Below are 22,600 nucleotides of genomic sequence, written 5' to 3'. Positions count from 1 at the left end.
ATAATTAGTGAAGCACTGCAGGCATCAAAAGTAACTGCAATTCATGGTTGCTGGATTCTGAGTTCTGCGCACATTTCTAAGTCGGCATCAACTGACTAGAATCACAATTTCTGAAGAAGCAATAAGCTTTATTTCAGAATCTGCCAAGAGTTTGTTTAGTTTCTTTGTTCTAAGCTCCAGCTGGCAAAGACACTACTCAGATCACCAACTCTGAAGGGCTTCCTGCCAAAACTTCAGATGCCGGTTCTAGGCAGTTTCACTGTCCTTTAGGACTGATTACCGAATGGGGAAAGATAGGAGAGCACAAGAACTGACAAGACAGGAGGAGCCTGTAACTGAGAGAAGAACAAATCCGAAAGAGAAGATATAAAGTATACTCCAAATGAAGAACTCCTTAACATTATCTAAATACACAGCCAGTTAAATTTTACTATACTGATGGCTGTAATTTCAAAAACAATCCATGTATTATTCATTCATTGATTCACTGATTCATTCATTCAACAAACATGTATCAGATATGGTAAGTGTTGGTGAAGCCAAAAATAGATCCCTCTCCCTCCCTAGGGGCTCAAAGAAGCAGCTGAGAACACTAGATAAACGGTACTTAGGTTGGTGCAAAAGTAATTGCAGCTTTTGCCATTAAAATGGGATCAAAAGATAAAAAGCTTTTTGCACCAAAATTAATAACTTTTGCACCAAACAGATGAGAACTGTTACAGAAGATGCAAAAGGACTGTGTCTGCTGTGAAGATCAGAGACCTATTCCCTGAGAAAGCAACGTTTTGAGTTCAAGCTTAAAAGATGTCCAGGAAAAAAGTGGAGAAAGATGTTTCAGAAGAAATAGCATGTCAGCAAGATTGTGTGATGTTACACATGATGCTGGCTTTGATATGACTAAGTCGTACAATTTGTGCAACAGGGAGAGAGTAAAAGAAGTTGCAAAGGTACCAGATCACAACAGGCTTTCTAATGTAATGCCAAGACTTTAAACTAAAATGGAAGACATTAAATAAATTTAAACAATCAAATTACACAATCAGAATTCATTCTGAAGGCTGTAATAGGAAAATGACTTGAGGAAGGGAAACCAATGAGAAAGTTAAAGTGAAAAGTGAGGCCAGAGTTCAAAATGGCTCTTGAGTGGTCTACAACGTAGTATTACTGAAGTCAAAAGGAAAAGATATAACTACCCAAGGACTAAGATGACCCTGCGGATGACCAGTATTTTTAAAGGAAGGACCAAAGGCATTTGAGAGGGAGCAGATAATGAGGACAGATTAAAACCAATGCAGCTAAAAAAAAAAAAAAACACTACTTACTGTCCAGAGAATGCACCAAAACTTAAGATCCATTAATATTTGAGATCAATATACCTCATTTAACTGACATCATAAAATAATAAAATTTCCATGAATCTGCAAGGAACACTCTTTCCTAATGACATGGAGTTCCCCATTAGGAAAACCAAGTAGTAAATACGTAAATCTGTTGGAGTACTCTGGGATCTCTCTGAGTTCCTTCTGTGAGCAAAGCTGCTACAATGAACTGTTTCTGATTGCTTCTGAACTCCGAAGTGCCTCTGTTTTGGTCTTTTTGGCTTTTTTCCATCCAAATTGAAAGCAAGATCATCTGTGGAGATGAGGTTGAGCCAGGAACTTAAGTGCAACCTAAGTTTTAGTGAATAAAACAGATGACCCCTGTGCTTCGTTATGTAATTTCAAACTGTGATCACTGTGACATAAAAGAAGTACAAAGAGGAGAGTATTATGTGTTAAAAAGTAAGGCAAAGTATGTCTATTTGGACTGATATGAAGGGCTGTCATTTAAATTCCCAAAATAGAAATGTCCAAGAGGTGGTAAAAAAAAAGATCACTCAATCATAAGTGAAACGAAGGAGAATCCTAAAAATATTCCGGGATTCAACACATTTCATGAATGCAAGATAAAAATTCATGAAGCCTAAGAATGAAAATAATGATCAAAATAAGACAGCAGCAACCACAGATAAGTAAATTTAAATTTAGCATCTAACACCCCACTCTATTCAACACCAGTTAAATTTATAAATATTACTGTGCCCACACCTTGGCTAACAATTTAGGAAACAAATGACGAGATGGATTTGATCAGTAAAGAGTTAGAGATAAAGACATAGTGAACCTGTAATTTTTTGGTTGATCAAAGTTAAAGGTGTGCTAAAAACATAAGTTCTCAGATAAGTTGCTATATTAGCAGCTATCCTAAAATAAGAGTGAAAGAACACCAACTTGAAAGTTACCATTATGTGTACATTAAATATTGACAAAATCTCATTAGGGATAGTTACAAATATTCTTAGAAACTTAAAATCTAGAGTGCTTTCCAGTTATCAAAAATGAAACTATTTTGAGGTATAGCATCATCTCGAGGCTGAAGATAGATAAAAGACCTCTCACAGTTTGTTCAGGTAGAAAGGAGGAGGGAGGGAATGGTACAGCAGGGATAAAGAGAGTGACATTCCTCTGAGCATATCTTTTTGTGTAACTCACTTTCTTAGAACCGCAGTATTGTTTCATGATACTATCCTTCACAGATCAAAAAACTAAACTATTAAAACCAAAGAGACATGGGGAAAAGGGGAGAAATCAAAAATAGAATAAAAACAGTAACAAGTGAACATAACTATACTAAAAATGGAAAATGTAATCACACTAAACAAGGAAGAAGAGCTTAACTTCTATAAATCCAATAGTTTGAAATAAAAAGTTTAAAGAAAAATGTTATAATGGTATAGAAAAATGCAGAAAGATACCAATTTTGGAAAAAAAATCGTATTTATGAACTCAGAAAAAAAGGCTTTGCTTCAGAGTTGTGTATTTTAAATTTTTATATATCCTACAATGAACACGTGAATTTTATAATCCATGAACGCTGGTAAACATCAAATTTGAATTACAAAACAAAAAACAGGCAAAAGTGGGCAGGCATGGTAGCTCACACCGGTAATAACGGCACTTTGGGAGGCTGAGGTGGGTGGATGATTTGAGGCCAGGTGTTCAAGACCAGCTTGGCCAACATGGTAAAACCCTGTCAAACTAGCTGGCCTGGGAGCACATGTCTGTAATCCTAGCTAGCTGGGAGGCTGAGGCACAAGAATCACTTGAACCCAGGAGGTGGAGATTGCACCACGGCACTTCACCAGCCTGGGTGACAGAGAGAGACTGTCTCAAAACAAAAAAACAGCAAAAGTGATCTATATACACTGTTAGAAGTCAAACAGGGTAACCTCTGTATACATGGTAACTGGAAGGAATGAAGGTAGGGGAGCTTCCGGGACACTAGTAAATGTTCTTCCTTGATCTGAACCGTGGGCAAACAGTCCTATTCACTTTGAAAATTCATCAATCTTGCCGGGCGCGGTGGCTCAAGCCTGTAATCCCAGCACTTTGGGAGGCCGAGGTGGGTGGATCACGAGGTCAAGAGATCGAGACCATCCTGGTCAACAAGGTGAAACCCCGTCTCTACTAAAAATACAAAAATTAGCTGGGCATGGTTGTGCGTGCCTGTAATCCCAGCTACTCAGGAGGCTGAGGCAGGAGAATTGCCTGAACCCAGGAGGCGGAGTTTGCGGTGAGCCGAGATCGCGCCATTGCACTCCAGCCTGGGTAACAAGAGCGAAACTCCGTCTCAAAAAAAAAAAAGAAAGAAAAGAAAATTCATCAATCTCTATATACCTGTGATTTGTTTAATGTATTGTTATTTAAAAATTCAATATAAAGTATCTTGACAGTAAGAACTGTAAGTAATTTGACTGCAATGGATTAAAATAAATCAAATATGCTTCTATCCATCTCTATGCACATAGTGATTTTTAAAAATGGTAAGCGCTAGCAGAACTCACTATTTTGAGAAACTGGTACGTACAGGGAAAGAACAAGATATTTACTCTTCCTTTCCTATACAAACGGTATCAGTGGGTGATCAAAATAGTAGATGAAGGGAAGTTTCTTTTCTTAGAGGTATTCCAGCTATCAAAGGAAAAAGGAATAATAAAAAATGAGTATCACCATTTTGTAACACCTAGTGAATTAAGGAATCTAGACAATGGTCATCGATGGCTGCTGACATCATCCAAAAACAACAGAAAAAACCCTGGGACTAAATGCCACTTATGAAGTAGAACTTTAAAAACAAACAAAAAATCAAATCTGAATCTGATCAAGGCTCTAGATCTGTGCTATCCAGTACAGTAGCCACCAGCCACATGGGGCTACTCAGCACTTAAAATGTGGCTAGTTCAAATTGAGATATGGTATATGCAAAATATATATGATATATGTGATATATATGATATGCTACATGTAAAATATACATGTATGATATGTAAAATATACATGGAACAGCCTTCAGAGAGTAAATATGAAAATAATTTAAAATATCTCACCTATAATTTTGTATCATTTCATGCTAAAATGGTAATATTTTGGATAGATGTGTTAAATACAATATTAAAATTAATTTTACCTTAAAAAAAACTTTTTAGCGTGGCTGTATTATACAGATGGCTCATGTGGTATTTCTATTAGAAAGAACTGCTCTAGTTCCAGTTAACCGATTTACAGGAGATACAGTGGACCAACCACCATTGCAATCACCACCGGGAAGCAAACACCAAAATCCATACTGTGAAAAGTTCTACAAACAATCCTGCTTCTCAACCAATAAAGATGCAAAGGGAGAGGGGAAAGAGAAAGAAAAAATAGGGGGCCTCATATGCCAAAAGGAAACATTAAACAATCACAGTGAAAGACCTTATCAAGGACAGTTCATATTTAAGACAATTAGAAAACACTAAACATTTGATTTGGAGTTTATTTTATAAGTGTGCTAATGATAATGTAGTTATAGTTCTTTAAAAAAAGACATCTTTTAGAGATACATACTCGAATACAGGTTGAGTATTCTATCTCTTCTATGAAATGCTTAGAACTGTTAAGTGTTTCCCATTTCAGGTTTTTTTTTTTTTTTAATATTTGCATTATATCAGTTGAACATGTAAAATCCAAAAATCTGAAATCTGAAATGCGCCAAAAAGAATCTTCTTTGAGCATTATGTCAGTGCTCAAAAAGTTATGGATTTTGGAGGATTTCGTATTTGGGATGTTCAACCTGTATTAACAGAAGACATTTGATATTTGCTTCAAAATGATGAGGAAGGGAGGACACAATGAATGAAGTACAGATGAAATGAGACTGGCCATAAATTAGTAACTATACTGGGTGACAGGAACATAGGAATTCATTATAGTCCCCACATCCACTTTTCTACGGGTTTGAAATTTTTCCACATAAATGAAGGTAACTTGAGGAGACTAGAAATTAATTACTGCTTTAGGAAAGACCCAAACCAAGAATGCTGCTATCATGATGCAAGGATGTTAAGCAATATTTCCATGAGTTGGCTATTCCAGCAACTGCTTCCCCTTTCAGAATAGTAAGAAAAATGCAACCAGTCCTGGAGATGGATTAGTATCTTCTGCTGCTTTCTAAGCTGAGTTTAAGGTGGTCTAACATTACCAGAAAGTGAATAACAGAATTAAAAAGGCAACTCTTGTCTAGAAGGGGTATCAGATATTAATCAAATAATAGCAGACAACTAAGTACAGGTTGTCATAAGTGATGAAAAGGGATACAGAGAGTTCAAAGCACAGAGTTTTGACCTCGTTTCTTAGCTCTGGGCAAAGTCCTTGAGGAAAAGAATGAAGTTTATGTACGGAGGTGAGAAGCTTTCTTGGTAGGAAAAACAGCATGTGCAAGAGCCTGGAGTAGGAAGGAGCATCTCTCATTCATTCAAATAATGTTTGAGAGTTTACTATGTGCTAAACTATAGTATACAGCAAACTAAGTAAGTTTACACTGTGTTAAACTGAGCGAATAACTGGACACAACTACTATGACCTTTGTTCTCATGGAGCTTATAGCCTAGCAGGAGAACCAGATGATCGAAAAACTCCATGACTAAATATATAATCACAAGTTTAAGTACTATGAAGGAAGGAAAAAGTGCCATGAGGAACTCAAAGAGAAATCTGGCAGGAAGTACACCTGCTAGGAGCTAAAAAGAGGAAAGCACGTTTTCAGAACAGGGAGCAAGGAGGAAAAAGATACACGATGAGGCTAAAGGGGTAGGCAGGGGCCAAACAACCCACTAGGAGCTTACTTACAAATTCTTACAGTATTAAGAATTTGAACTTTTCCTCTAAAGGTAATTAAGCAGCCTAGGAATTTTAGGATGAGTGTTCCTATGTATGTGTTGTTGTGGGGGGAAGGGGGAGAAACTAATCAAACTTGGATTTTGAAAAGATTATTTCAGAAAAACAGATTGTAAGGGGAAGAGGGAGGTATGACACTACTTAGGAGGTTATTACAGGAATCCAGAGGGAGGGAGGATTACTGGGGATGGGTAGGGGAAGGGAGAATATAAATGGTTCAAAGTACAGATAAAACAAGTAGAAAGACCTGAGGTGCTCTGCAGATCAAAGCTGAATACAACTACTTGCTAATCAACCATTCACCATACTAGGTAGATACCCAAACTGAGCCAGGTATCCTGGATTTGGAATAGTCTTTCATCTTTATTGCCTAACCCATCAGGCTAAAGACTGTATCTCTTACTTAATGCCATTATAATAATTTTTTCCAAAGTATCTCAGGAACCCAAGGAACCTTCCTCTAAAACTACAAAACATCTTGCTGGGCTGAAAACTACTAACCTACAGGCTGATCTCTGTCCAGAAATAAATAAATAAATAAATATATGAATCCTTCTTCTGAAATCACAAAACATCTTGCTGGGCTGAAACTACTAACCTAGAGGCTGATCTTTGTCCAAAATGAATAAATGAATGAATAAACATCCTATATAATCTACAGCCAACCTCTGTCCATAAATAAATAAAATTCCTATATGCCTCCTCTATTAAAATGAGCTTCCCTTAAAATATTTTTGGAAGACACAGCTAACATAATAGATTAGTATGTGCGGACCCCAAAACCACCCTGAGATGGGTCCTGTTTGCATTTTCAGATTAGCATTTTGTGTACAGACAAGAAAACCGCCATTTAGTGGCAGACTCAGGATTCAGATTCCTGAGACTAAACTCACATAGTAAGTAAAACCTAAAAGTTGCTCAATGATAATCTTTTCAGTCCTTAGCTTACTTGACTTCTCTGTGCAGGATCTGGCCTGCTGACAGGTGAATGGTGTTTACACGGGTGTTCACTTCATAATAATTCATGAATGTATATTTGCTTTACGTACTTTTATACGCATGGTAATATACTTCACAATAAAAAGATATAAAAAACTAAGTCAACTAGCGAAAATTAAGTCAGGGTAATTTACACGAAAATCCAGATTTACAACCTCTTTTGAAAAACTGGGAGATCTGGCCTGTCTTCTTCCAAGACAACAATCAGCTGGAGCGGAGCAAAAGCTGCTTCCTTTAGACAAACTGCCTTGTGCTCTGATGGCCCAGTGCCCTCTCTTACAGCTTTCATGATTCATGCTGCTTGTCTGTTCTAAGACCCACCTAACACCATTCCATGCTCTTCTCCCTGATGCTCTCTTTTAACACACAAACATGTAAGGATATAATGTAGGAATTATAGAGCATATAAGTAGATGTACGATTACTTAAGGTAAGCAAATTTAACCTCAGATCCCTCACCTGTAAAAACAGAGATAATCATAGTATTCAACAGAATTGTAACAATTAAATGGGGTCATGTACATAAAACACGTAGCTTAGTATCTGTCACATAGTCAGCATGCAATGTTAGGAGCTACTGTTTGTTATAACACATATTTCTCACATTTATAACTAAAATGTAAGCCTACTTGCCATGGCTACTGACTGCATTTTTATAGGTGATAAATTATCAAAATAGTGTACTTCTGTATTAACACTCCAGTAAGTATTAAGACTCCAGTATTTACCACTGTTAGAAAAATCAGTAAATAAATCTTCCTTAGTACCTTTATATAACATTACCAGGAAAAATTTCCTACAATTATACTTTGAAAGGCAGACACTTTTTTTTTTTTTTTTTTGAGACGGAGTTTCGCTCTTGTTACCCAGGCTGGAGTGCAATGGCGCGATCTCGGCTCACCGCAACCTTCGCCTCCTGGGTTCAGGCAATTCTCCCGTCTCGGCCTCCTGAGTAGCTGGAATTACAGGCACACGCCACTATGCCCAGCTAATTTTTTGTATTTTTCGTAGAGACGGGGTTTCACAATGTTGACCAGGATGGTCTCGATCTCTTGACCTCGTGATCCACCCACCTCAGCCTCCCAAAGTGCTGGGATTACAGGTTTGAGCCACCGCGCCCGGCGGCAGACACATTTTTGCCAAATTCATGCATTTCTCCTGATTGTGGCTTTTGGTGGTCTGATCAGTCAGTTAAGTGGGTATCTTACTACTAAAACATACTTTAATATTTACTACTAAAACATACTTTAGTATGATAGATTTAAGATCTTAAGACAAAAAATATCCTCAAAACGAAGACCAACTTGATTTTTCAAGATAATTACAGGACCACCAAAAGCAGCTTACTACCTTTTACTCCGCTGTTGGTACTCCAGTGACTGTCTAATAACAAATATCTAATTCTTGTCCCTCAAACATATACAATATTTTCTCCAAAAAGCCGCAAAAGTCTAACTGAAACCATTCTCTTTCAAAGCCAATATAGTAAAGTCCTCATACAATGGAATCTCATGAAGTGTAAGAAGAGAATGAAAACAATGAGCTACAGTTATCCACAACATAGATCACCTTACAAACATAATGCTGAGCAAAAGAAGCCATACATGGCAGAATTCACACTACAAGACCCTCTATGTGCAAAGTTCAGAGACAGTCAAAACTACTGCTTTCAGAATGCAGAATTAGGTGGTAAGTATAAGAAAAACTTGAAAATGAGAACCCTAGAAGACAAGATTTATGCAATCTTTGAGAGAGGGAGGATATGACCCAGAGAAGGCATGTTAGGGATTCTGGCACTTATCATCACGGACAAAATTTTATTTGCTGCTCTCTACCCACACTGTTAAAACACTCTTATCGGTACAGAGATATGTTCACTGCTCTATTTCCATCACCTACAACAGTGACCAGTACATAGGAGGTAACCAACAAATATCTGTTGAATGTAAAATTCAGCTTTAGGAATCCAAACTGTTACATATTTCGCAGCTTCTTGGACCCTAAACGTAAACAGTAACAGCTAGTATAGTGTTCATTTTTCACTTGTCAGTATATTCAAGGAATTAAGTATTTAAGCCCAATTACTTTTTAATTCTTTTTTTTTTTTTTTTTTTTTGAGACGGAGTTTCGCTCCTGTTACCCAGGCTGGAGTGCAATGGCGCGATCTCGGCTCACCGCAACCTTCGCCTCCTGGGTTCAGGCAATTCTCCCGCCTCAGCCTCCTGAGTAGTTGGGATTACAGGTACGCGCCACCATGCCCAGCTAATTTTTTGTATTTTTAGTAGAGATGGGGTTTCACCATGTTGACCAGGATGGTCTCGATCTCTTGACCTCGTGATCCACCCGCCTCAGCCTCCCAAAGTGCTGGGATTACAGGCTTGAGCCACCGCGCCCGGCTTACTTTTTAATTCTTAATGTGTCCCTCTTACTGAGATATTTATACCAAACATATGCAGAAAACATTTACTGAATGTATCCAGATTCAATTCAAACAAACATTTAAAAATATTAACAAGGAAAAATACAGAAACTCTGCTGAAGAGCAAGCCTAGGCTGTAGATAATGACTGCCACCTCCTCCAACAAAGAGCACACAAGAATGCTCTGTTATTACAGGATGACCATAAGTTTGCTCATATTTTTAAGAGTAAACAATGCAAATCCTTTGTTTCTGGAACAATGAGTTACACATTTCACAAGGTGATCATTACAGCATACAGGAGTTGAAAACAAAAAATATTTCAATAAATCAAAAAAACTTAGTTAAAGCAGGTATATACTTATCTTACGTTACTAATTAGAATCCACAAAAAGTAATATGAGCTTCTGTTTTACCTCCTTTTTGGGACATGATAAACTAGAATTGAGATCATTCATCAGTTAACTCACTCCCCAGTATTCTGCCAGCTCAAAGCATTTAGGTCATTCTTGATATAAGACTGAAATATACCCACAACACAAACTAATAAAACGTTATCTCCTGATCTATCCCAAAGTAAGAACCACCTGAGATTCAGTATTGAACACTACATACATGACAGTCAGGGTACATGTTACCACATTTCAAATGGTGTATACAGTACAAAGTTTGGTAACACTGGTGTTCTCACGATCCAAAGCAGTGTTCTTGTGGTACAGGCAATCATTCAGAGTCCATTTATTTTCATCAATTTTTAGGCTATAAAACTCCCTACCCACATATTCGCCACATACTTCTCATTATTAAGAATTTATCTGTTTAAGAGGAATGGAAATAAAGCACCTGGCTAACCCATAAAGGAGCAACCTGAAGCCACTCTTCTCTGCAATAAATAAATAAAGCAGCACTCTAGGTCAGAGACAGCAAAAGACTTATTTTTTGTGCTGGCTTACGCAGGAAATACTGCAACATACCAGTTTTATAGGATTAACTTTAAAATCTGTAAACTATCCTAGTGTCTATTTCTTTCTAGAAGAAATTTTTAGTTGTTAAACTAAAAAGGTTTTTCAAGATTAGCTTTCAAAATTCAGAGGTGCAAAGCAAGTTTCAAATATTCCAGGAGTATCGAGACATAAACTACCTTCTTATTTAACATATGATCAAAACTCTACTAATTAAACATACCTGTGGCTCGGCCGGGCACGGTGGCTCAAGCCTGTAATCCCAGCACTTTGGGAGGCTGAGGCGGGTGGATCACGAGGTCAAGAGATCGAGACCATCCTGGTCAACATGGTGAAACCCCGTCTCTACTAAAAATACAAAAAATTAGCTGGGCATGGTGGCGCGTGCCTGTAATCCCAGCTACTCAGGAGGCTGAGGCAGGAGAATTGCCTGAACCCAGGAGGCGAAGGTTGCGGTGAGCCGAGATCGCGCCATTGCACTCCAGCCTGGGTAACAAGAGCGAAACTCCGTCCCAAAAAAAAAAAAAAAAAAAAAACTGCTCATTCCACTAGCTTGTATTCTTCTACTACAATACTCAGCCATTCACAATGCTGAGCACATGAATGCTTTCAGGCAGGCCTGAAATGAGCAATGACTGAGCAGTCAGAGATGGGTGGCACTACACCTGAATTTACAACTAGACTCGGGGTCTTTCAGTAAAGTGAATTTTTATCTTATCATGGGTATGTCAAGAAACAGAGTTATATCTTCAAATTTTCCACCAAAACTATTATTTTTAAAGACATTTTCCTTGCAGCATGGTGATTTATCATATTTATACAGAGTTTTATTCTTAGAACTGTACAAAGTTTACATTTGGTCTCTAAATAGAAAGGAGATTAAAGAGCAAGTAAAAGTCAGAGCCAGACCTTGTTTCCAGGATAGAGGTGGAAAGAAAACGGGAGTGGAACTACTGTAATTATTTTCCTTCAAATCAAACAGGAAGCAGTACTACATATACTGCACTACAGACGGGTTTCAACCTCATTACTTATTGGTGTCTTTCATTTTTTTTTTTTTTTTTTTGAGACAGAGTCTCACTCTGTTGCCCAGGCTGGAGTGCAGTGGTGCAATCTCACTGCAACCTCTGCTTCCTGGGTTCAAATGATTCTCCTGCCTCAGTCTCCTGAGTCACTGGGTCTACAGAATGTGCTATCCCACCTGGTTAATTTTTGTATTTTTAGTAAAGACAGGGTTTTGCCATGTTGGTCACGCTGATCTTGAACTCCCAACCTCAGGTGATACGCCCGCCTCAGCCTCCCAAAGTGCTGGGATTACAGGCGTGAGCCACCGCGCCTGGCCAATTGGTGTCTTTCCTTATTAACAGTACAATGTAATTTGTGCCAATATATAACCTAGAAGGAGGACACTATCATTTCAAACATGACTGTCTTAAGAAGCTGTCCCGAAACAAATTTCAGAGTTGTAAAATGTAGTTAGACGTATCAGCCAACTATGTAAATTAAAGCCTTAACCATGACTGTCTAAAATGCCAAACACACTAACACAAAAATTATTACTACAGTGAGGATAATTAAAAGTTGGGAGCCAAACTTCAGTGCCTTCTCATAAATCACAGTGAGTTTTTTACTTTTGAAACCCTATGAAGCAAGTATGCATTTATCGGTAAATGTCAAAATTAAAACTATATTGGTGGCCAGGCTCAGTGGCTCACCCCTATAATCCCAGCACTTTGGGAAGCTGAGGCAAGTGGATCACAAGGTAAGGAGTTCATGACCAGCCTAGTGAATATGGGGACACCCTGTATCTACTAAAACTACAAAAATTAGCTGGGCGTGGTTGCACATGCCTGTAGTCCCAGCTTCTTGGGGCGCTGAGGCAGAATCGCTTGAACCCAGGAGGCAGAAGTTGCAGTGAGCCAAGACTGTGCCACTGCACTCCAGCCTGGGCCACAGAGCAAGATTCCATCTCAAAAGTAACAACAACGAAACTATATTGACTATATTGTATCACTCACTCACGAAACAATCCCTGTATGTAATGACTGATTTTTGTCATTAATTTTTATTCATTAGCTTGGCCATTTTCTGCAGTTCTTAGGGTTTCGAAAATGTTAAGGTATCAAGAAAATCCCACTGTATACACAAATTAACTCAAAAAAGATTAAAGACTTAAATGTAAAACCCAAAACCATAAAAACCCTAGAAGAAAACTTAGGCAATACCCTTAGGACTTAGGCATGGGCAAAGACTTCATGATGAAAACAATAAAAGCAATTGCAACAAAAGCTAAAATTGACAAATGGGATTCTAATTAAACTAAAGAGCTTCTGCACAGCAAAAGAAACTCTCATCAGACTGAACAGGCAACCTACAGAATGGGAGAAAAATTTTGCAGTCCACTCATCTGACAAAGGTCTAATATCGAGAATCTACATGTAACTTAAACAAATTTGCAAGAAAAAAACAAGCCCATCAAAAAGTGGGCAAAATATATGAACAGACACTTTTCAAAAGAAGCCACTGATGCATCCAAAAAAAGGGAGGCATTTATTCAGCCAACAAACATATGAAAAAATGCTCATCATCACTGATCATTACAGAAATGCAAATCGAAACCACAATGAGATACCATCTCATGCCAGTCAGAACGGCAATTATTAAAAAGTCAGGAAACGATAGATGCTGGCAAGGCTTCGGAGAAACAGGAACGCTTTTACAAGGTTGGTGGAAATGTAAATTACTTAAAACCATTGTGGAAGACAGTATGGCGATTCCTCAAGGACCTAGAACCACAAATACTATTTGACCCAGCAATCCCACTGCTGGGTATATACCCAAAGGAATATAAATCATTCTAATATAAAGACACATGCACACATATGTTTACTGCAGCACTATTTGTAAAAGCTAAGACATGGAACCAACTCAAATGCCCATTAATGATAGACTGGATAAAGAAAATGTGGTACATATATACACCATGGAATACTATGCAGTCATAAAAAAGAATGAGATCATGTCCTTTGGAGGGACATGGATGAAACTGGAAGCCACCATCCTCAACAAACTAACACCAGAACAGAAAACCAACACCGAATGTTCTTACTGATAACTGGTAGCTGAACAAAGAGAACACACAGACACAGGGAGGGGAACAACATACCAGGGACTGGGGCCTGTTGCAGGGTGGGGGGCAAGGGGAAGGACAGCACTTAGGACAAATACCTAACGCAAGCAGGGCTTAAAACCTAGATAAATTGATAGGTGCAGCAAACCATCATGGCACATGTATACCTCTGAACATTCTGCACATGCATCCCGGAACTTAAAAAAGTTTAAAAAAAAAAAGCCCACTGTGCTCCACTTGATACAATGAATCAATTCCTGGGAATCACTTAAATCAATAGTGTAACAGTAGAAAATGACATAAATCATTTTCATACTAACCTACATTTTAATTTCAGATAGCCACAGCGGGGAATACTAATATTCCCAAGACTTAATGAAAACAAATACTTACGTATGCAGCAAAATCTAATAAGCACACACAACAGCACAATCTTAAAACTTTATTGCTTCCTCCATAGGGAAACAGGTTGAAAACACAGCAGCTACTGAAACTTCCTTCAGCCACTTTGTGAATCAGCCAACGAAAACTGTTCCTTATAATGATTCACACCACTGTCTTACATATTTAAATAGTTCTTTGGTGAGGCAGAGAACCACCCTAATTCTTTTCAACTTTCTAATAATCTTGTATCAAGCACACCAATAAACAAAATTCTGATTGCAAATGCAGATATGTATCACACATATAAAAACACTTTTCCCTTTATTACTTATTGCTTTTCGAGACTGAGTTTCACTTTGTTGCCCAGGCTGGAGTGCAGTGGGGCAATCTCAGTTCACTGCAACCTCCGCCTCCCAAGTTCAAGCAATTCTCCTGCTTTAGCTTCCCAAGTAGCTGGGATTACAGATACGCCCCACCATGCCCAGCTAATTTTTGTATTTTTAGTAGCGATGGGGTTTTGCCATGTTGGCCAGGCTGGCCTCGAACTCCTGACCTCAAGTGATATGCCCGGCTTTATTACTTCTTTAGTATCATGCAGACAGAATTATTTTCACTCTAGGTACAGTATATATAAATATATATACATTAAAGTAGTATTCTACATTTTCTTCTACTATTTTGTAATTTTTTTTATTGTTCCATCATTTAGATTTCCTTTGATTTTTTAAAAATGGATAACCAATAGTCCTAGGACCATGTATTGAAGAATCCATTCTTTCTCCAATAGTCTATAATATTATTTTTACCACATATTCGTAGTTTCCCCCCTTGCTGGCTAAGTGAACTTAAAAGTTATTGTATCTGTTTCAATTTCTTCACCAAAAAGTAGAGATGATGATTCATTTCATACGTTTACTCTGAAAATTAAATAAATTAAGCACCTAAAACAATACCTGACACACATTAATACTGATGATCATAATTACTAAAAGCCCACAAATGCACAGATGTTTCTGGACTCCCTGGTTCCTGAACTGACATGGTGCTTTAAATTTCTAACAAGTTTCCTGATAGGACCTTCTTTTTCCAAAATTTTGTGGCCATCATTTTATCAGACAGGTTTGCTTATCAATATGTCAAGTTTTCTACAACACCACGCTAGAAGACACTGACTTTGAGAAAATTAGTAAATTCTTTTTTTTTTTTTTTTGAGACGGAGTTTCGCTCTTGTTACCCAGGCTGGAGTGCAATGGCACGATCTCGGCTCACCGCAACCTCCGCCTCCTGGGTTCAAGCAATTCTCCTGCCTCAGCCTCCTGAGTAGCTGGGATTACAGGCACGTGCCACCATGCCCAGCTAATGTTTGGTATTTTTAGTAGAGACGGGGTTTCACCATGTTGACCAGGATGGTCTCGATCTCTCGACCTCGTGATCCACCCGCCTCGGCCTCCCAAAGTGCTGGGATTACAGGCTTGAGCCACCGCGCCCGGCCAAAAATTAGTAAATTCTACAATAGTGACTAGCTCCATCCAGAAAATAATTTGTTTCATCTCATGTATTCAGATTTCACTTTATGTCCTTCATTAAGATTCCAGTAGCTCACCAATATTTGTCATATTTATTCCTAGGCAGTTTTATTAGAGAAAGATTTACCAGTATATATTAGAATTTAAACTGCACATATCCTTTGCCTCGGCAATTCCATTTTTAAGAATCTGATATGCAATAATAATATATGTGTAGAGATATAAAAAGGCTACTATTGCAACAGCACAATCCCAGAAACAAATGTCTATCAACAAAGCAAAGATAATCAAAACAGCGGCATATTCATAGGATGACAAACTATTCCACCATTACAAAGAAAACAGAATCAAAGCACTGGCTTATTGGACAGTTTTCCAAACTATCATGTTAAAACAAAACAAAAAAAAAGTTGAAAGATTAATGTTGCTTTTTTTTTTTTTTTAACTGAGGGGGGTGGGGAAAACATAAGCATCACATGTAAAGTACTGACTCCAGGCTGGCTCTTAGTAAGCATTTTAATCACCTTCAAAAATTAAATGTGACCTGGGCAAACAGGTCACCGAATATTGTTTCATTTCACTTTTTTATTTATGGCCTGTTTAAATTGAGATGGCTCCATAATACAGCATGCTAAAAAATAAGCTTTCAACTTGCATTTTACTCGTAAATATTTAGAATGCAAAAAATCCCTACAATATATTTAACCAGCGATGCTTTTCAATATGCCATACAAATCTCAATACTGTAATTCAAGAGGGTAAGTACTACTCCTACTAAATCACCTTACTTCGGCAAACCACTGAAAACGTGTTTCTCTCCACACTTGAAATAACCTTTTAAAAGTGTGTTGTCTCGCATTATCAAGTACCAGAGATCACACTTTAGGAACAAAGTGACGTTCTGTGTAATATGGAAACAAAGCCTTTCCTCCTAGGAAAAGTTTCGAAGCCCCAGAAAAGGCAAATAATGGGAGCTTATTTTAAAACCAAAGCAAAATGTTGCCTTTTCTCCTAAATCTCTGGATCAAGTTTTACCTTTAGATTGTTCTTTCTCAATTTAAAGTCGAAAAGGTACAAGTTAAATTTTTCTTAAACGAACAATACTATATCCCTTAAAAGAATCTATTCATTACTAAGTGTAACCGCTAGCTTCTTCCAGCCAGCAAACAAGCTTCCCTCAGAGTTCAAAAGTTGCAGAGCCATGCTATTCCCGCTCACAGAGATTACGAGTAAGCATTTCAAACAAATAATATACACACATGAAACCACTACCTGCCCAAGTATCTCGATACTATTTGAAGTAATGAATTGATTTTCTCTTTTTAAAGGGGAGATTTTTACTCTTCACATTTCTGTACTTCTGATTGTTTGGAATAACAAGTACTACTTTATGATAAAAAAATTAATACACAAAAATGGGAGGATTCCAGCTTTTTTTTTTTTTTTTTTTTTTAGGAACTTAGGCTTTTTAATGTCATGTATAAGCTAGTTGAAAGCACTGGAAAAATGGCATACTTCAGAGCACACAGGAAAAGTGTTACTTTTTTTGGCTGAACCCACGGGTCTTTACTAATTTTTAAGAGCTCAACTTATTCTCCATTCATAGGAATACTTTGTATTACTTTTGAAAGTTTAATTCAAGTTAAATTTATTAAAAGTGTTAAGAGGTTGGCTTTTTTCAAAGTTACCTTAAGTAAGTAAGAGCACGAAAGAAAACCCGACCTACTACGCCTCACAGGCTGAGCTGGGTGCTCTGCAGTCTCAAAGTCTTATCGCTGGCGTGCGCATACCGCAGGGAGTGACATCAGATCGAAACTACAGGGTTTCGCCGGGGACCAACCACTCCTCCAAAGACAGCAGCTCCCGGCCAGCGGGAGGTGGCACCCCAAGCCCTGGCCCGCCGGGGCCCGCTCGCGGTCGCCGCAGAACCCCTCACCCGAGCCGAGTTTCTTCGCGCGGGACCTGTTGCGCGTCCCCGCCCTCGGCGAGCCTCAGCCAGGCACAGGCGCCCGCAGCGATGCACCTGCCCGGGACGGCGGCGGGCGCCCCGCAGCACCCTCCCCCGCCGCCCCCGCCCGAGGGGCTCCCCGCGGCCCGCGGCCCCGCGCCAGCCCTGCCCACCCCGCCGCCGCGGCAGCAGCCGGAGGGGAGGGCCGGACAAGAGCCCGATGCCGAGGGGCGGGCGGCGGCGCTCGGCCCCGTACGGCCCTGGCGGCCGCGGAGGCGCTCACCTTGGCGGCCGCGGCTCTGGCGGACATCTTGTCTCTCTCCGGCGCCGCGCGAGGCTCCTCGGACCCGAAACTCCGCACCACCGGCCCGCCCGCTCCTCACGCCACAGCCCAAATAAACATCTCCCGAGAGCGAGCGGGGCGGGGGCGGGGGCGGCCGGAAGGGCCCGGCCTACGGGGAGGGAATTCAACTCGGACAAAAGTCCGGGAAGCGCCCGCCCCGCCCGAGTCTTCTCCACGGGGCGCGCCCGACCGGCGCCTCCCTCCGAGCGCGGCCACCCGCTCGGCCTCCCGCAGCTCTCGCAGCCGGGCCACGTCGCCCCGCCCGCTCGCCCGCCCCTCCGCAGCACCGTGGCCTCCCCGCGTCTCGTCAGAAGCCGGCTTCCGCACGTAACTTCCCGGGGACCCGCGGCCGCCCAGGAACGCGGCGTCGGCGGGCTCAGCCGGCGCCGGTAACTCAGCGGCCACGCAAACCTGCCGGCCCGCACCACTGAGCATGCCCGGCCCGACGGGGGCGGGGCCCGGCGGGGCGGGGCGGGGCCCGGCGGGGGAAGGGGCGGGGCGAGCGGCCGGGGTCCGACCCCAGGCGCGGAAGGAAAAGCCGGGTAACCCAAGTAACTTGGGAGCCAGTTTCCGCTGCCTTGCGAGTCTTCCTGTTGGTTTTCTCCGAGGTCCGGCAAAATTCGCCCCCCAGGAGAAAGCCCCTGTGCACCAAAGCTCTCCTAAAGAGACCTGTCCACTGGCTCCTCGACAAGCCACGCATGAGCCCCACGCATGAGTGCGACTGGAAAGGCCGGCAGAGCCGATACCTGGCAGTTGTTTCCTTTACTGCAAACAGCATGGTCACGGCTGTCACCGCGTGCCTGGGCGTTGTTTCCACGGAAGGCGGAACGCGTTTTCTGCAAGGCGCGTCATGGCTTTCATCTCCGAGGAGCTCCAGCAGGGTCAGAAGCATGGCTCTCGTTCACCCGCGCCGACTGCCAAGGCTGAAACTGGTGATGAGATCATGGGCACCCGGAGGCAGCAGCCTGAGAAACACCCCAGAGACCTGTGACATCTCGGCCCACACCCCACATTAGGCCCCAACGTACATCCAAAGTCTCTTGCCCGCCCATCTAGACAGGCATCTGAAAAATTTACTTTTGGCCATCAAGATTGCTGAAGTTCTTGTTGGCTGAACCGGTCAAGCTGCCCTGCATTCTAAACGCTGTCCCTCCAACTCAAAATTGGGCAGAAAAGGGTATAAACACGTTCAGTCCATGGTCCAGTTTAATCAGCCACTACACAAACTTCCCACAATGTTGACGGCTTTGCTAAACACTAAGGAACATGATAAGAAACCATTCCTAGCCTCCCTAATCTACACTTGTAAAGGTCTTCAAAAATGCCAGAAATTCTTAGTAACATCAATGATAACATCTTAGTAACATCAATGATAACACCTGGTATAGTGCCACAATGGGCACAGAAGAAATGGGAGAAAGCATAAACATCAGGTTTTAGGCAATGGTTTTCTCTTTAGAATTCAACTGTATGAAAAGAACAAATTTAACAACGAAATATCTGTATAAGATACATATATATCAATTAAGCCTTCGAAGTAAAGTACTACACATCTTGCAACCCAAAGCTATCTGAACTAGAAAAGAACCTTCTGCAAATGAAACTTATTCCTTTTCTTCTTCATAAAAATGTTGAAGTCATGTTTGTTTTAAAGTCATATTGTAATTGTTTTGCTTTTGGACAAAGTATTATTTATTCTTTTAAGAATTGTGGCTAGGTGTAGTAGCTCACACTTATAATCCCAGCACCTGGGGCCGGGTGTGGTGGCTCACGCCTGTAATCCTAACACTTTGGGAGGCCAAGGCAGACAGATTGCTTCGGGTCAGAAGTTCAAAACCAGCCTGGCCAACATGGTGAAACCCCATCTCTACTAAAAATATAAAAGTAGCCGGGAATGGTAGCAGGTGCCTGTAATCCCAGCTATTTGGAAGACTAAAGCAGGAGAATCTCTTGAGCCTCAGAGGTGGAGGTTGCAGTGAGGCAAAATCACACCACTGCATTCCAGCCTGGGCAACAAGAGCAAAACTCTTGTCTCAAATCATCATCATCATCACCACCATCATCATCTCAGCATTTGGGAGGCCAAGACCAGAGAATCCCTTGAGGCCAGGAGTTTGAGACCAGCCTGGGAAACAGTGAGACCCCATTCAAAACAAACAAAAAAAACTGACATTGTGATTAAATTTCCTCTTGTGCAAATACCATTTAAAAAGGCCTGGGAGGTATTTTTTTAATTTTAAAAGGTGGTGATGAAAGACCTTTCACATTATCTTCACCATTTAAGAAGATGTTCAGTAGCATAACCTGCCTAGAACTAGGTGTGGTGTCTTTAATAGTACCTAAATCTAGAGACAGTATCTACAGACGCACTGACATTTTTCACTTTTCCTCATTTGTCACTTTTACAAGTTGCCCAGTGCATAATTTAAATGCTACATTGCTCACCAATTACAAACAGTTATATATCTGATTTGCCACGGTTTAAGAAATGAAATCAAGCAAAAATATTTCATCTTGAGAATACTATTCTTTAAAAATTATATTAATAAAGTATTTCAGTGAATAATAGTATTGCTTTAAAATTTTTCAATGGTATTTTTAATATCTAAATGGCATAATAAAGTATGTTCTTTTCTCTAAATAACCAAGAGAAGGTTTTTAGCATTTTTAAAATAAAGGTAAAATACTGTTGCCAATTAAGAACAAAGCTCTATTCCTACAGTTTATTTTTTGGGTAGATGTTTTGATAACAAGTGGAAAGCATAAAACATAATCTGAAAGAATCGCCCCTTTAACAATTAAAAGAGTTTACTCATGGAACACCAAAAAAGTATTTTCTGACTTCTATGCTTCCACATGCAAGCCATCATAGATCTTCTAGATTAATATGGGAAGAAATACAAGTTAATTAGGGATTCTCATTCACAGTTACAATAATGTTAAACCATTAATCTCTTCCGATTGTACAGATTTATCTTATTTCTGATCATCTCTGCAACAGAACAGGAAACTGAAAAACCACAACACTTACAAAGACAACTTCCTGTGGGATTTTTGGTGTCTGCGGCTCAGAATGAAAAAAGCATTATGTATGCAAAATCTTTATATGTTTTAGATAGAACTACTAATAAAACAGCCTTGACCAAATAACTGTATACACACCTAATTTATATATGTGTATATTTATGGCTTTAATTCAAAAAAAGATCCTTAGGAAAGCATATTTATGTTATTTTTATATGAACTGTGAGTTTATGCTTGACATGCAAAGAGGAAGTATTTATTCATGGTAGTACAGCATGAGGCAATCTCGATAATGTCACAGAAGAGAATCTATACAAAATACTAGAAGGAGAAGCACTTTATCAAGACATTATAACAACAAAAATTAATCCTGATCTCACTCCTATGCCATATCATTAAGGATTCTACAAATTGTTACAGCATTTTCCTCTGCCAACAAAGTCATATAACAATGTTAAATGGGGAAAAATGTCTTTTAAGGCTCATAATGTTTCTAAATTTCATAGACCAGTAAAAATTTTAAAAACATATTAGAGGTGTAATATAGGAGTACCAACTTTTTAATCTTATAAAGTAAAAACATTTTAAAATAAACATTATTAACTGTATATGTAAAGATAATTAAAATGATAAATTTGTATTATGTACATGTTACCACAATTTAGAAATAGAACAAGAAAGCTATTATCTATACCATTTCTTTTTTTTTTTTTTTTTTTTTTTAAAGAGGCCAGGCGCAGTGGCTTATGCCTGTAATCCCAGCACTTAGGGAGGCCAAGGCAGGTGGATCACGAGGTCAGGAGTCCGAGACCAGCCTGACCAACATGGTGAAACCCCATCTCTACTAAAAATACAAAAATTAGCTGGGTGTGGTGGTCCACACCTGTAATCCCAACTACTGAGGAGGCTGAGACAGGAGAATGGCCTGAACCTGGGAGGCAGAGGTGGCAGTGAGCCTAAATCGTGCCACTGCAGTCCAGCCTGGGCAGCAGAGTAAGACTATGTCTCAAACAAACAAAAAAAAGAACACATAAACACTAAAAAATAAGTCTTTTTTAATTCACTTCAAAATACATAAAGTTATTTCTCAAAAGAATTCCTCCTTTGGGGCCACCCTTCCCACTGACTGGGGAGAAGGTGGAGCTTTCTTTTTTTCAGGGTCCCAAATATTGCACAACCAGGCAGATCAGCTGCTCCATAAACCCATGACTATGGAATCCAGGCAGGCACACAGGACTCTGGCTCATCTCTGAGCGGTTTGTCCTCCATTCTTCATAGCTCCTCCACTCTGATCTACACTCTCCCATGATTCCTTTAAGACCCCTCCCCAGCCCAAGCAAAACATCTCCTCTCATAATCCATAGAGAAAACAGACATTAAGGAGTAGAAACTCCCTTTCCTTCCTGCCAAAACACTGATAAGCCTACCCTTGGGCATCTGCTTTTCCTCTCCATCCCCCGCAAAGGGTTGCGCCTCCCATCTCAGGGTTGCGCCTCCCATCTCGGGGAGCTGACCCTCTCAGTTGTGTCCTCTTTCTCTGTCATCTTCATCCTGTCATTAGCTAATGAATTCTACCTCTGAGAATTCAAGTTTCCTCTAGTGTTTCTCTTAA

General features: G+C 40.0%; 1 protein-coding gene across 6 annotated transcripts in view; it reads right to left on the bottom strand.

Moving 5' to 3' along the window:
- Nucleotides 1–22,600, bottom strand: part of TJP1 (tight junction protein 1) — a 242,759-nt gene that overhangs the window by 98,107 nt on the left and 122,052 nt on the right. Inside the window, exon 1 of one of the 6 annotated variants that reach the window (XM_039479943.2) lies at nucleotides 17,905–18,377. The exons of the other annotated variants lie outside the window; for them this stretch is intronic. Within the exon in view, the coding sequence (XP_039335877.2) occupies nucleotides 17,905–17,931 (27 nt within the window). The 5' untranslated portion in view covers nucleotides 17,932–18,377. Of the gene's footprint in view, nucleotides 1–17,904; nucleotides 18,378–22,600 lie in introns of those variants that run through there. 6 annotated transcript variants of the gene reach the window in all.

This window comes from Saimiri boliviensis, chromosome 5 (genome assembly GCF_048565385.1).
Source record: "Saimiri boliviensis isolate mSaiBol1 chromosome 5, mSaiBol1.pri, whole genome shotgun sequence".
Classification (NCBI taxonomy): Eukaryota; Metazoa; Chordata; class Mammalia; order Primates; family Cebidae; genus Saimiri; species Saimiri boliviensis.
The sequence above is the reverse complement of the archived record's forward strand: the minus strand, read 5'-3'. Positions and strand labels throughout refer to the sequence as shown.